Below are 13759 nucleotides of genomic sequence, written 5' to 3' on the forward strand. Positions count from 1 at the left end.
GATTTAAACGTTGGGCAGCTAGGGGTGTATGTTACATGGGTGATTTATTTGAGGGAGACCTCTTTCGTTTTTTTCCCAAGTTAGGGATTTTATTCAAAAAAAAGACTACACTTTTGACTGATCCCTATAAATCTGACATAGAAAGAGGGGTACTAAGGGCTAAGAGTACACTCTCTGTCATTACTTTATATCACCAATTGGAGGGTGCCACCTCAGATGAGTCTGATCGACTCTGCAAGATGTGGGAAAGAGAGCTGGGTGTTGAAGTTTCTTCAGAGGCATGGGAGAATATTTGGGAGAATGCAAGGAAGATATCAATTTGCAACAGGGCCCATGCTTTACAGTTGAAGATTCTCCACAGGGTCCCCTTAGCCCCAGACCTTTTGTCAAAATTTAAACCAGGGGTATCTTCAGCATGTCCCAAGTGCAAGGTCTGCACGGGCACTCTTACCCATTGTCTTTGGTCTTGTGACAGGCTTCAAACATATTGGAGCGCTGTAGCGGGTGCAATGGAGAGGATTTTAGGTGTAGGGATGGAGAAGGACCCTATTTCTCTCCTTTTGGGCCTACCCATTGTATTTCCTGCAGACGCACATAAGAAAACAATTTTTCAATATTCTTACGTTGGAGATCCGAAAAAACCCCAGGCCTGTCGGGTTGGCGGAAGATTGTTATGGAGCATATTCCCCTGGGATTTTCTCACAAATATGGTACACCACAAAACTGAGAATTTTTACAAGCCATGGCAACCCTTTTTGAAATACCTGGACACAGATTTATCTGCCACACTAACAAGGGCTTTTATATCGCTGTAACAATTGTGTTTCATAAGTCCAATATCCAGGGAGGAGGAACTGTGAATGTATGAGTGTTTTGTTTGGCTGAGCTGAGTTATTACTATTTATTTGTTTGTTGTTAGGTATTTATTTAGTTAAATAGCTAGTTTAGGTTTTTTTAAATTTTATAATTCTCTATACATGTTTATACAGGAGGGTGGGTTGGGGAATTTTTTTATTATTTGGGTTTAGTTTTGTACTTTTTTGTACTGTTTTGAATTGCATTGTTTTGTATTTGCAATATTTAAAAATCTATTTTTATTAATAAAAATATTACTTTAAAAATCCAGCAATCTTATTTTATTATCATTCTGTTACCAGTCTCTGGATTTCAGGAGGGAAAATATCAGGTAACATTATCAATCATAGCTTTTACTTCATGATTCACAAAGCAAGCATTTGCAAGCATCAAGTAATGACAACACTGAGCTCATGCATCATCAGCTCATCAAAATTCTATGTAGGGTTACATTTAAATAGGGAACACTTGATTGATAGCTGTGGAAATAAATTCCATATGGCTAATTTCCACGCTCATTTTATAACTTCCATAATTAGCAGACATTTTGTTTCACTGCGAACAGTGTAAAGCTTTGGAAAAATGCAGTGGATTTTGCTTCTGCTTCAAATATCCTGACTGAAAATGCATGAAAACTTGATTTTAAGTAGGTAGCGTACATGCTTAAAATGAAGAAATTCACCATTTGTATCCAAGTTAACTGTCTAATCTGACAAGGTAGTGTGTCCAGCAGTCGAAATGCTGCTTTCTGCAATCCAAAAAACACGAAGATGTCCATTTTACAGTAAGGCATTTTCAAATAGGCATGAATTTCTTACAGCTTACTCTGTTGTTTAAATAATTAATATAATCAGATTAAGAGAGAGAGAGTCAGATGTTCAATCAGATGGACAGTTTGTTATCACATAAAATGCGTATATTTATCTGTTGCATCACTAAGTCTTTATATATTTGTAGATTGAAATACGTTTTACAAAAGAATATCTGTTTATGAGGCAAATAGGGTTATTTTTAATGCCTACCACCAAGGCTCGACCAATGATAGACTCAATTCCTGAAAGACTAATGAATTGATCTTCTATTTGAAACTCAGCAACACCATCTTCATTAGCTTCAACGTTGCCTAGATCTCCTACGTGCCTGGAATATATTGCAATATTATAATTAGAAAAATAAATCAGAACAATACTTGTAGAGCTTTACACTATACGGATTCACAAAGTGAATAACACAAGAAGCAAGTCCATACCTCAACTGAATATGTGTATTGACATGTGTTACCACTGGGAGGTCAAACCCCTCTGTTAATTAAAACCAAAACACACAGAAAAGCTAGCCTCACCTTGAAATCTGTTAAAATGCGAGTGAGTGAGTGACAAAGAACTCGTAATTTCCACTATTTAAAAGAAAATAACAATTTATTTTCCTAACATTGAACACTAAACAAAAGCTATTCACAAATCCAAACCCCAACTTTTTTCTTAACTACTTACTATCTGACTCCAACTCTACAAAAGAAAATGCTGTTGCAATACCACAGTTATTAAACAAGGCATCAAGTTAATCAAGACCACACAGTCTGTCTTCTTTGCTATCTTCAATCTTCCATCTGATCTCCCTGGGTCGTCTTCTTTCTTTTTACTCCAAGTATGTTTCACATGAAAAGGTACTTTTGATAGAGCGTGTTTTCTAATTTCTTTGAGAGCAAGACGGTGGATGAGCAGTTACCTCTCTGGCTCTACACACCAGTTGCTCTCCCTCTAATTTTCAAAATTCCAGGTCTATATACCCTCCATGACACATTAAAATTCTTAGAATTTGATTGTTTTGACACCTGGAAACCAATAAAATTAAAATTCTATTGGCTACTGGCATCCTGGGTATAATTTAAACTAATTGGTTAAATTCGAATGGTTATCGAAACCACAACCAAAACTCAGGTATCCACTAAACAGCCAACTGTTACATTTCAAACAATCTGATCTTTGGCTGAGAACTGTGGTTGTACTTTAAATTCAGGAAAGTACTTTCTATCCTAAAGTGACCATACATGCTTTCGACTTCATATGCATTTCTGTACATGACAGACAAGCTAAATATTGATAAAATACAGTTCTTTCATATCGATCTAACTCACATGGTTTTAACTTTGTTCTTTGTGGGTCCCATTAATTGTTTTGAAGCATGAAAAAGCTAGTGAGCTTGCAGAACTCTGTGGACATGTCTTTTTGTTGTTCTAGGGTCATGCTGTAGCTTCTTCCACAAAAGGAAGTCTGCAACTAGCAAATGCAGGCCCTTGCAGATTTTTGGCTGCTACTGAATAGATCCCTCATCAATGACTGTAAGGACGACCACATTAAGGTTCGGGTACAGTCATCTTTTATTTCCTCCAATGACTAACACCCTGCAGTCAGTAAATCATAGCTTGAAGTCATCCAGAGTATGTCAGGGATGGCCAATAACCTCCTTGGTGAAACATTGTCTTAAGATGCACAATGCCTCTGACATACAATACATGCTGTCTTACATTTTCTAGCACCGAAGGGAAATAAAGTGTTCTGGTGTCTCCAACCACAAGATCTCATTGTCAGAACATCCTGTCTATGGAAGTAATTTTGCTATAGGGGATTGAAATGGCCTACTCATACGTTCTTAATTTTAAGAGGTACGAATTGGGAAAGCCACGAGCGATCATCATATTGTCCAATAAGCATGGATGTTGCTGGTGGAACTCTCTCAACATGATGTTCTGCACAAACCCAGCTATCATATAACGCTAACAACATAAACCTACAACCTGGAATATCACTATTTATCAAAAATATTTTGTAAGACTTTACTTCAAAACATTAGTTATGAAAATTACAAAAGCAATAGTATACTTTCTTTCTTTGTAAACTTTTTTTTTCCTGCAGACTGATAACCCCCGAGTAAAATTACCAAGGATCAGGGTTTACCCGAGAAAGTACTCAGCTTAATTCAAGAAATTGCTATTCAAAATGGAAGTGAAATTGTTGTCAGATTAATATTTTCAGGCAGTGAATAAAGGAATTAAATCTTTTTCTCAGGATGAAATTTGTAGACAAAGGTTCTCATACTGCAATGGCAACAATTCAAGTTCCTTGAAAACTCATTAAAATATTTATATTGTCTTTCATGCTGGTATCTATTTGGTATATTTTACATTTAAATCACAACTCAGCTTTTCTACCTTGCGATCTAACATGCATTGTCTATTTATTTAGGAAATGTCTGGATATAATACACACCTTTCATTATCTTGTTGCCCACCGTGAATTCCTTTACGGGGATTGAAATGAGGTCCAACACTATGATAACCTAAAAGTAAGTTATGTATTTTAGAACTCCATGTGACTAAATTACAACAAAAAGAAGAAGTTATTTTCTTTGAAGGAAGACCTACTGCACTTGGCATACGTAGATAACGAATGCAAACATCACTGGCAAAGGAGAAAAGAAAAACAAATGCCAGCCACTTTAATGTAAAACTGTACGATTATCTTCAAGACAATTGTTCCGAGTTTACTAGTCATCTGTCTTCAAACTTGGTAATTATTTATGGTATTAATAAAGGCTCATACAGCACCTTGAACTAGCAAAACACCAACTTCTGCTTTGATTTTTAAAACATGTTAGAAGCTGATTTTTTTATTTTTCTTTCTCATTTGTGTTTTGGAGCTGTGAACGGTGAGCTGAGAGCTGAAGATAACCTTTGGACTGTGAGCATCACCTGGTTTCAGGTGATATTTACTTATGAGGCCAGGTTGATTCTTGGTTAAAGTACACTCTGTAGGTGCTTCAACTCCAGAGAGGCATTATGCTCAAACAGATGGCAAATATTTAGAGTCAGAGATGTACAGCACAGAAACAGACCCTTCGGTCCAACCTGTCCATGACGACCAGATATCCCAACCCAATCTTGTCCCACCTGCCAGCACCCAGCGCTTATCCCTCCAAACCCTTCCTATTCATATGCCTCTTAAATGTTGCAATTCTACCAGCCTCTACCACTTCCTCTGGCAGCTCATTCCATACACGAACCACCCTCTACGTGAAAAAAGGTGCCCCTTTGGTCTCTTTTATATCTTTCCCCTCTCACCCTAAACCTATGCCCTCCAGTTCTGGACTCCCCCACCCCAGGAAAAAGACTTTGCATATTTACCCTATCCATGCCCCTCATAATTTTGTAAACCTCTATAAGGTCACCCCTCAGCCTCCGACGCTCCAGGGAAAACAGCCCCAGCCTGTTCAGCCTCTTCCCATAGCTCAAATCCTCTAACCATGGCAACATCCCTGTAAATCTTTTCTGAACCCTTTCAAGTTTCACATCTTTCCAATAAGGAGACCAGAATTGCACGCAATATTCCAACAGTGGCCTAACCAATGCCCTGTACAGCCGGAACATGACCTCCCACTTTCAAGGAGCCATGAACCTGCACTCCAGGGTCTCTTTGTTCAGCAACACTCTCTAGGGCCTTAAGTCCTGCTAAGATTTGCTTTCCCAAAATGCAGCACCTCGCATTTATCGGAATTAAACTCCATCTGCCACTTCTCAGCCCATTGGCCCATCTGGTCCAGATCCTGTTGTAATCTGAGGTAACCCTCTTCACTGTCCACTACATCTCCAATTTTGGGGTCATCTGCAAACTTACTAACTGTACCTCTTATGCTCGCATCCAAATCATTTATGTAAATGACAATAAGTAGAGGACCCAGCACTGATCCTTGTGGCACTCCACTGGTCACAGGTCTCCAGTCTGAAAAACAACCCTCCACCACCACCCTCTGTCTTCTACCTTTGAGCCAGTTCTGTATCCAAATGGCTAGTTCCCCCTGTTTTCCATGAGATCTAACCTTGCTAATCAGTGTCCCATGGGGAACCTTGTCGAATGCCTTACTGAAGTCCGTATAGATCATATCTACTGCTCTGCCCTCATCAATCCTCTTTGTTACTTCGTCAAAAAACTCAATCAAGTTTGTGAGACATGATTCTAGGAAAAACAGTTTATTAGAAACTGCAGTTAGCTGGCAATCACAACTAATAGTTAATGTTTATCGCTTCATCCCACTCTCTCAAGCTTCAGACTGCTAAAAGCCTCAACCCACATCTCAGCTTTCACACTGACGTCTATTTGACATCAGTAGGCACATCAGTCAAACACATGGCATCATCTTCTTCCCTCTTGCAAACCAAGATGCTCTATAGTTAGAGAAGCACCAAACCAACAGAATCCAAGCGTGGCTGTATGTCCTCACCCACCTGAAGAGGATATTGTTTGCCTTCATTAGAGTGACCAGCAACATAGGCTGAAGCTCTATTCCTTCACACAATCTTGTTGGTTTTGCTGATTGTTTCCTCCCTGCTTCTATCCCTTCCAGTTTTCAAGCTGCTCAGTGTATTCTTTGTGGCGAAGACAATTCCTTCAAGAGTCATGATGAGGGGACCATCATGATTCATACAGGAAACAGTGGGCAAACTGCAGAACTACTACTTCTAAACCTCAAGGACCTGCTGCATAATGTATTTTTTGTGGCAATGTGGCTCTCACTGTATGCTTCCGCGGCATGTTTGGTTTGAGTCTGCAGTGAACCCTTGTGCTAGGTGGGTGGCTCTTAACACCCAACAGTCATCCTCTGGTTGGATAGAGTGGGTCAAACACTGAGGAACCTGTCCATCCCTGAGCTTTGTTTCTGTAATTGCTATGATATCCCAGTCCCATCTTCCTAACCATGCCCTGATTTCATCTGCCTTCCCTGTTATGTCCCATGCATTGAAATAAATGCAGTTTAATTTATTAGTCCTACCTTGTCCCTGTCTACCCCGACTGTTTGACTCCCTTCTTTTCTCAACTGTACCAGTCTCAGATTGACCTCTTTCCTCACTACATCCCTGGGTCTCACACTCTCACCTTCCTCGTTTAAATCCTCCCGAGCAGCTCTAGCAAATTTCCCTGCCAGTATATTAGTCCCCTTCCAATGTAGGTGCAATCCGTCCTTCTTGTACAGGTCACTTCTACCCCAAAAGAGATTCCAATGATCCAAAAATGTGAATCCTTCTCCGATACACCAGCTCCTCAACCATGCATTCATCTACTCTATCTTCCTATTCCTGCCCTCACTAGCTCGTAGCACCGGGAATAATCCAAATATTACTATTCTCGAGGACCTCCTTTTTAAATTCCTGCCTACCTCTCTGTAATCTCCTTTCAGAATCTCAACCTTTTCCCTTCCTATGTCATTGGTTCCAATGTGGACAATGACCGCTTGCTGGCCCCTCTCCCCTGTGAGAACATTCTGCACCCTCTGAGACATCCTTGATCCTGGCACCAGGAATCAACCTACCATTCTGATTTTTCACTGCTGGCCACAGAAATGTCTGTCTGTACCTTAGACTCGAGAATCCCCTAACACAATTGATCTCTTGGAACCAGACATACCCCTCATTGCATTAGAACCAGTCTCAATACCAGAAACTTGGCTGTTCGTGCAACGTTCCCCTGAGAATCCATCACCCCCTACATTTTCCAAAACAGCATACCTGTTTGAAATGGGTATAGCCACAAAAGACTCCTGCACTAGCTGCCTACCTCTCTTACCTTTCCTGGAGTTAACCCATTTATGTGACTGTATAGGAGATTATCTCCCCTTCCTATAACTGCCATCCATCACATATTGTTGCCGTTGCAAATTCCTCATTGCTTTTAATTGTCTTTCCAATCGATTCATTTGATCTGATTCGCAACCAACAGCATTTGTGGCAGATATAATCCGCAGTGACCCTTAAACTCTCTTTAAACTCCCACTTCTGACAAGAAGCACATATCACTGTACTAAAGGCCATTTTTGCTCCATCACACTCTACAGACCCAGAAAATAACACTGTCTTATTCCTCTACAAACACTGCCCCAGGTTAAAATTAATAGTTATGGCTTATATTTCAAGTGTAATCAAGAGACATATCTCCAAAAACATAATCAAGAAAGAACCCACTCTACTCACTACTGCAGACTTTCTGTAGGCCCCTAAAAAGAATACACTTATCGGATTCTGTGCTGTGATCTTCGCCCAAACAGTTCCTCCAAGATCAGTTGTGAATTTCTCTGTTTGTTAATTTTCCCAGACGCACTCCGTTGTCCAGTAATACATGAATTCAAACAACAGAGGCAGTGTCAGTTTCTCTCTCTCTCTCTTGCACTGACTTCACCATGTGCTTCCTTTGTCTGTTCTTCTCCCTTTCAAAATCGCTGTTGTTTTGACTTTTTTTTCCCCCAAAGTTCCAAAACAATGCAACGGCATATAAAACAGTAAATTGTTGCTCCTGGAATTCGAGGAAATCACCTCAGCACCTAAAATACCTCAAAAAAGGAGCAGCTGTTACAGCCAGAAATGTTTCCCGTCCTCAATCTTGAATTATCCAGTATTTGAATAGAAACAACTAGTCCAACAAAAAGAAACCAGAATTTTAACTGGTTTTTGAACTGTGTTTAGGTCAAAAGGATTTTGGGTACAGGATGGAGATTTGATTGTTCCCTGGCTGTCCTCTCATTATTCTCTAAATCTGAATAAGTTGATAGAGTCTCAGTTATAAACATTAAATTACTATTCCTTACAGTCTAGTGGAAGCTACCTGAATACATCACTGTTGTCAGAAACCAAGTAAGATACAATCCCATGTGCCTGTGGGACAACATGTCATGGAAATAGCTTGACTGAACTGACCAGTCAAATCTCAATTTATGTTTTTCCTTTTGAATAAAGGTGGAATGAACAAGGACTTTTCTCATTGGAGTGGAGAAGGATGAGAAGTGAATTGATAGAGGTGTACAAAATGTTGAGAGGCATAGATAGAGTGGATAGCCAGAGACTTTTTTCCATGGCGGAAAAGTCTATCACAAGGGGACATAAAACTTTAAAGTAATTGGAGGAAGGTTTCGGGAGATGTCAGAGGTAGGTTCTATACACAAAGAGTGGTGGGTGCGTGGAATGCACTGCCAGCAGTGTAGTAGAGTCAGATACATTAGGGACATTTAAATGACTCTTAGTTAGGCACATAGAAGATAGGTTAGTCTGATCTTAGAGTAGGATAAAAGGCCGGCACAACAATGATGGCCAAAGGGCCTGTACTGTGCTGGTCTGTTCTATGTTTATATCATAGACATTAATTAATTATCTTGTGGTCTAAATTTACTGTGCAAAAGCCTTGTGTCATTAATGAATTGTTAAATCTCTGGCTTAAACTATAAATCTGGAGGCTAAAGTCAGCTATTCAGACAGTCTGTACTTGTTATTCAAAAATTCTGGTTAGAAACCATTGGGGTCAATTTTGAGGGCCATTAAGTATTTTAAATGTTACTATGCTTCAAATGCAGGGTTAAAAAGAGGTTGATTTGATTTGGCTGCCTCCATGTATTAACATTAACAGTCACTTCCATCTAGATTTAGAAAAATTATTTGAGAACCAAAAATGCACAAGTACTATTAAAGGCAGAAATCAGAAGACAGAAATAAGCCAATTAAATAATTGGCTAATAGAGGATGCCTTAAAGAATTCCATAACCCATTGGGAGCTGTACAAGATCAAAAGATAGCAACACGATTTGTACATTTAAGTGAACACAGGAACGATTTACAACAGATTTTACTTACAGAGTCGTCATAATTAATTCTTCAAATCAGATTGTAACCTCAGTTGTGTGCTTAGCATGAATTCTACATGTAAGGATACTTATTTTTCCCTGTGAGCAGCTTTTCTTTTAAGTCAGTTAATTTCACGTTAACTATTGCATAGAACAGATTTAATTCAAGCTTTATATCAAATTGAAAAAAAAAAAGTGCTTTACAAAGGTATCTGAAATTACGTAAAAACATTGAAAATAAGAGCCAGGTAGGCCATTCAGCCCTTCAACATTGCTATTTTTACCATTCATTACGATCGCGGCTGATCATGTAATTCAATAGCCTGTTCCTGCTTCTCTCCGCCGTATTCTTTAATCCCTTTAGCCCCAAGTGCTATATCCAATTCCTTCTAAAAATCACGCAATGTTTTGGCCTCGCCTGCTTTGTGTGGTAGCAAATTTCAGAGGCTCACCATTCTCTGGGTGAAGAAATTTCTTCTCATCTCAAATATCTCAATATAAAATGGCTCAAACTGATGAATTTTCAAAGTTACCAGAAAAAATGATGCTACCAATCCCAGCAAGGGCTACAAGGAAGAATAAAGATGAACACAGAAAGATAAAAGCTGAAAGAGAAAAGTGTATAAAGAATGCACTGGGCTAGGGTATAACATGGAAGCGTGAGTGAGTTTTGGTGTAAAGAATTAAAAGCAGAGAAAGTGACAAACTCTCAGAAAGCTGGCCCACTGATTTCTATATTTCACTGGAGTGTATTCAACTGTGCACACAGAGCTCCCTCAAGAAAGATAAAATGTTAATTTTCAAAAGGCTAAAATAGAATAATATCGACATGCTATTATTCAGTTAAAAGTATGGTCCAAGAGTTTCACTGGCTTCTTGAAACTTATCCGTGAAACAAGAGCATGTGTGGGCCAAGGTTGAAGTCAATTCCAGACAAAGATCTCAGTAATTACTTAGCTCTCAGTTGTTTTCTAACTGCAAGTGGGAAGGGTTTAGTTTTTAAAAATTACTTTTGCTGAAATTTTACTTTGTGCAACTTAAAGATCATTTTCTACATTTTAGAAGTCAGCATTATCACATCAGGACAGACTAGACCTCAAAAAGGAGGACTAAAACGTCCAGCAATGTCACTTGCAATTCACAATCCTTCACAGTGGCTATCAGAGTCACACTACTCATAACTGGAAAATAAAATCCACAGAACAACCAAATCAGACAAAGAAAATATATCCTCAAATTCACTTTAAAGAGGAAGACCTTTTATTTTTAAACCGTAAGATATAGTTCTTATTGTCCCAACAAGATGTGGAGGTGCCAGTGTTGTTCTTACTACCCCCAGGAAGTTTAAAATCTTGCTATTGCCAGAGACAGAGCTAAAGTCAAATATAAAGATTAATCATGACATTCTGTAAACAAATTAACCCATGTTATATGAATAAGATAGAATGCTATCAATAAAATATAATTATATGCAAAAACATAGGTTGTACAAGTTAGAAAAGCAGCTTATCAATAAAATATATTTATAAATGCATTTGGAACACAGGTCATACCATTAAAAAGATTTCCAAAAGTACACACATGAAGCCCATGTTTTCCACGAGTTAATCCAGTAAAAGTTCCTTTTATTAATACTTGACCATTTGCCTACAAAATAAAATGATAAATAAAGAAGTTCACAATATGTTATTTTAACCAAGTAAGCATTCAAACACAGCCAACGATTTTTCATTAACAATGATGACAATCATAAAGGTCAAAGTACCTGGTTAGGAAATGTTGAAATGCCCCCAAATTAACAGCTAGGCAGGCACACTGGTTCTCAACTAATTACTTCCAAAAACTACTTCTCAACACATGCTACAATTATCCTTGCCATTTTCATTAACATATAATTTAAGGTCTTTTAAAAAAATTTGCAGTAAACCAAAATTGTTCAAATAGGGGAGTGTTACATTGTCAGAGATTCCATCCAAAGGTTGGCACAACTCAAACAGCAAGTGAGTTTTCCTTTTACCTGATATAGTGCTTATTCCTAAACCAACACGAATAATACCAAAACAAAGAAAAGTACAAAGTACACGACAGGAACAGGCCCTTTGACCCTCCAAACCTATGCCAACACCTTTTTGCCTCTATACACCATCTTTTGCCTCTACACACTCCATATGCCTCTATGCCCTTCCTATTCATGTATCTGTCAAGATGCCTCTTAAAACATTGCTGTTGTGTCTGCTTCTGCCACCCTCTTTGGCAGTGCATTCTAGACATTTACCACCTTGTGTAAAAAGCATGCCTCTCATCTCCTTTTAAACTTGCCCTTTTTACCTTAAACCTATACCCCTTAGTAAATAACTTTTCCTACCCTGCAGAAAAAAACTCCATAATCCATTCTATCCATGCCTCTCATAAATTTTGTAAACTTCTACCTAGTTTCGAAATTAGTATTGACAGTGGTCCTTAGGTAATTCCCAGGCAGGCAACTGGAACATGCCACAGGCAGGAGGCCAACAGCATGCAGAATCAGAGCCACACAACAGGTAGCGCAGAATGATTTTTAAAATCTCTAATTTTATAGTTTACAATTCATTGGTGGCTACAGGAACTACCTATGAATTGTGGTGCTTGGCAATTGATGACTGACAAGTTTTAAAACGGGCCCCTAAATGGGTATTAAAGTTCTTCATAAGTTTAGTTTTGCAAACAATGCTTGTGTGAAGTGGAATTATACAGCTTCACGTTAAAGATTAACAATTTTTCTTTTTCTTACTGGTTATATACGACAACAGCTTCGTCACAAAATCGCAAAAAAATTTCCAATGGATCCACTGGTGGGAGTGCTAAATTTACATAACACATACCTATTTACATAACAAATATTTACAGATATTATGTGATCTGGGATAACACATCATTACAGGTCCAGGAATTCCCAAACTGAATTATCAACTTTACTTTCCCATTAGGTTAGGAAATAGTGAGCTGCTAGTTGCCCCATATGCTTCATCAGTACTGTACTTAAAATGATATTGGTTGCAGCACGTGAGGATAGATTGGGGGTGGGGGGGTGCAGAGGCAGAAAGAGAGCTGCAGAGTATAACTCCACAATTTGTTTGGGAACCCATAATCACTCCATCCTACAATGGTCATTTCATCTTGTGCAGATTGCCACCTTAACATGGCCACAAGTTAGGTCATCTCTCCTTTATGCAAAAAGACCCGAGGGATCACAGTCAGTCAATCTCGATATACTTAACAGCTCTTTTTTAAAAATTTGTTCACTGGATCAGACATTATAGGCAAGGCCAACATTTATTGCCCATCCCTACTTGCCCATAAGGAACTACTGCAATCCACAGGATAAAAGTACACTTATGCTACCAATTGGCCTCCCACTACATCGTCAGACTTCTGTGATTCTCTTGGGAATAACATTTCAGAATTTTGACCCAGCAGCAGGGAAAGAACACAAAACAGTACAAGTCAGGATCAGGTGTGGCTTGGAGGGGAACTGGCAAGTGGTGTCCTTTTTCTTAAATTTAAATTTACTCATGGGATGAGGGCATCACTGGCAGGGCCAGCATCTACTGCCCATCCCTATGAGAAAGTGACGTACTTTGAACCACTGTTGTCCACATGCTAAAGGTGGACCCACAATGCCATTAGGGAGGGAATTCAAGGATTTTGACCCCAAAAAAAAATTGAAGGTACAGCAATGATTGCCAAATTAGGATAGTACGCAGCTGGGAGGGGAACTTGCACTCCCAAGTATCTGCCAGTCTTGTCCTTCTAGATGGAACTGGTGATGGGAAGGAAGGTGTCAAGAAGCCTTGGTGAATTTTTGCAGAATTTCCTGTAGATTGTACACACTGCTGCTACGGAGTGTCGGTGGTGGAAGGAATGAATGTGGTACCAATCAAGTGGGCAGCTTTGTCCTGCATGATGTCAAGCTTCTTGCAAATTGGAGTTGCACTCATCCAGGCAACTGAATATTACATCATTCTCCTGAATTCAGCCTTGCCGTTGTTTTGAGGAGACAGAAAGCAGGATTCCTCAACTCTGACCTGTTTTTGTGGCCACAATGAATAGTGCAGTTCACTTTCTGATCAACATCTTGGGGATTGCAATTGATAACGAGATACTCAGTAATGGTAATGACATTGAATGTCAAGGGACTATGGTTAGATTCTTTGTTAGAGACAGTTATGGCAGAGCAATTGTGTGGCTTGAATATCACTTGCCACCA

General features: G+C 39.1%; 1 protein-coding gene across 2 annotated transcripts in view; it reads right to left on the bottom strand.

The window, feature by feature from the left end:
* Positions 1 to 13759, bottom strand: part of LOC122555060 (superoxide dismutase [Cu-Zn]-like) — a 137640-nt gene that overhangs the window by 78555 nt on the left and 45326 nt on the right. Inside the window, exons 5-7 of one of the 2 annotated variants that reach the window (XM_087992906.1) lie at positions 11067 to 11160; positions 4125 to 4194; positions 1878 to 1995 (exon numbers count right to left, since the gene is read on the bottom strand). In XM_087992906.1, the coding sequence (XP_087849032.1) occupies positions 1878 to 1995; positions 4125 to 4194; positions 11067 to 11160 (282 nt within the window). The remainder of the gene's footprint in view (positions 1 to 1877; positions 1996 to 4124; positions 4195 to 11066; positions 11161 to 13759) is intronic. The other variant, XM_087992907.1, reaches the window with a different exon arrangement.

This window comes from Chiloscyllium plagiosum, unplaced genomic scaffold, assembly GCF_037043375.1.
Source record: "Chiloscyllium plagiosum isolate Xiang-an unplaced genomic scaffold, Cpla_swu_hap1 HiC_scaffold_12, whole genome shotgun sequence".
NCBI lineage: Eukaryota > Metazoa > Chordata > Chondrichthyes > Orectolobiformes > Hemiscylliidae > Chiloscyllium > Chiloscyllium plagiosum.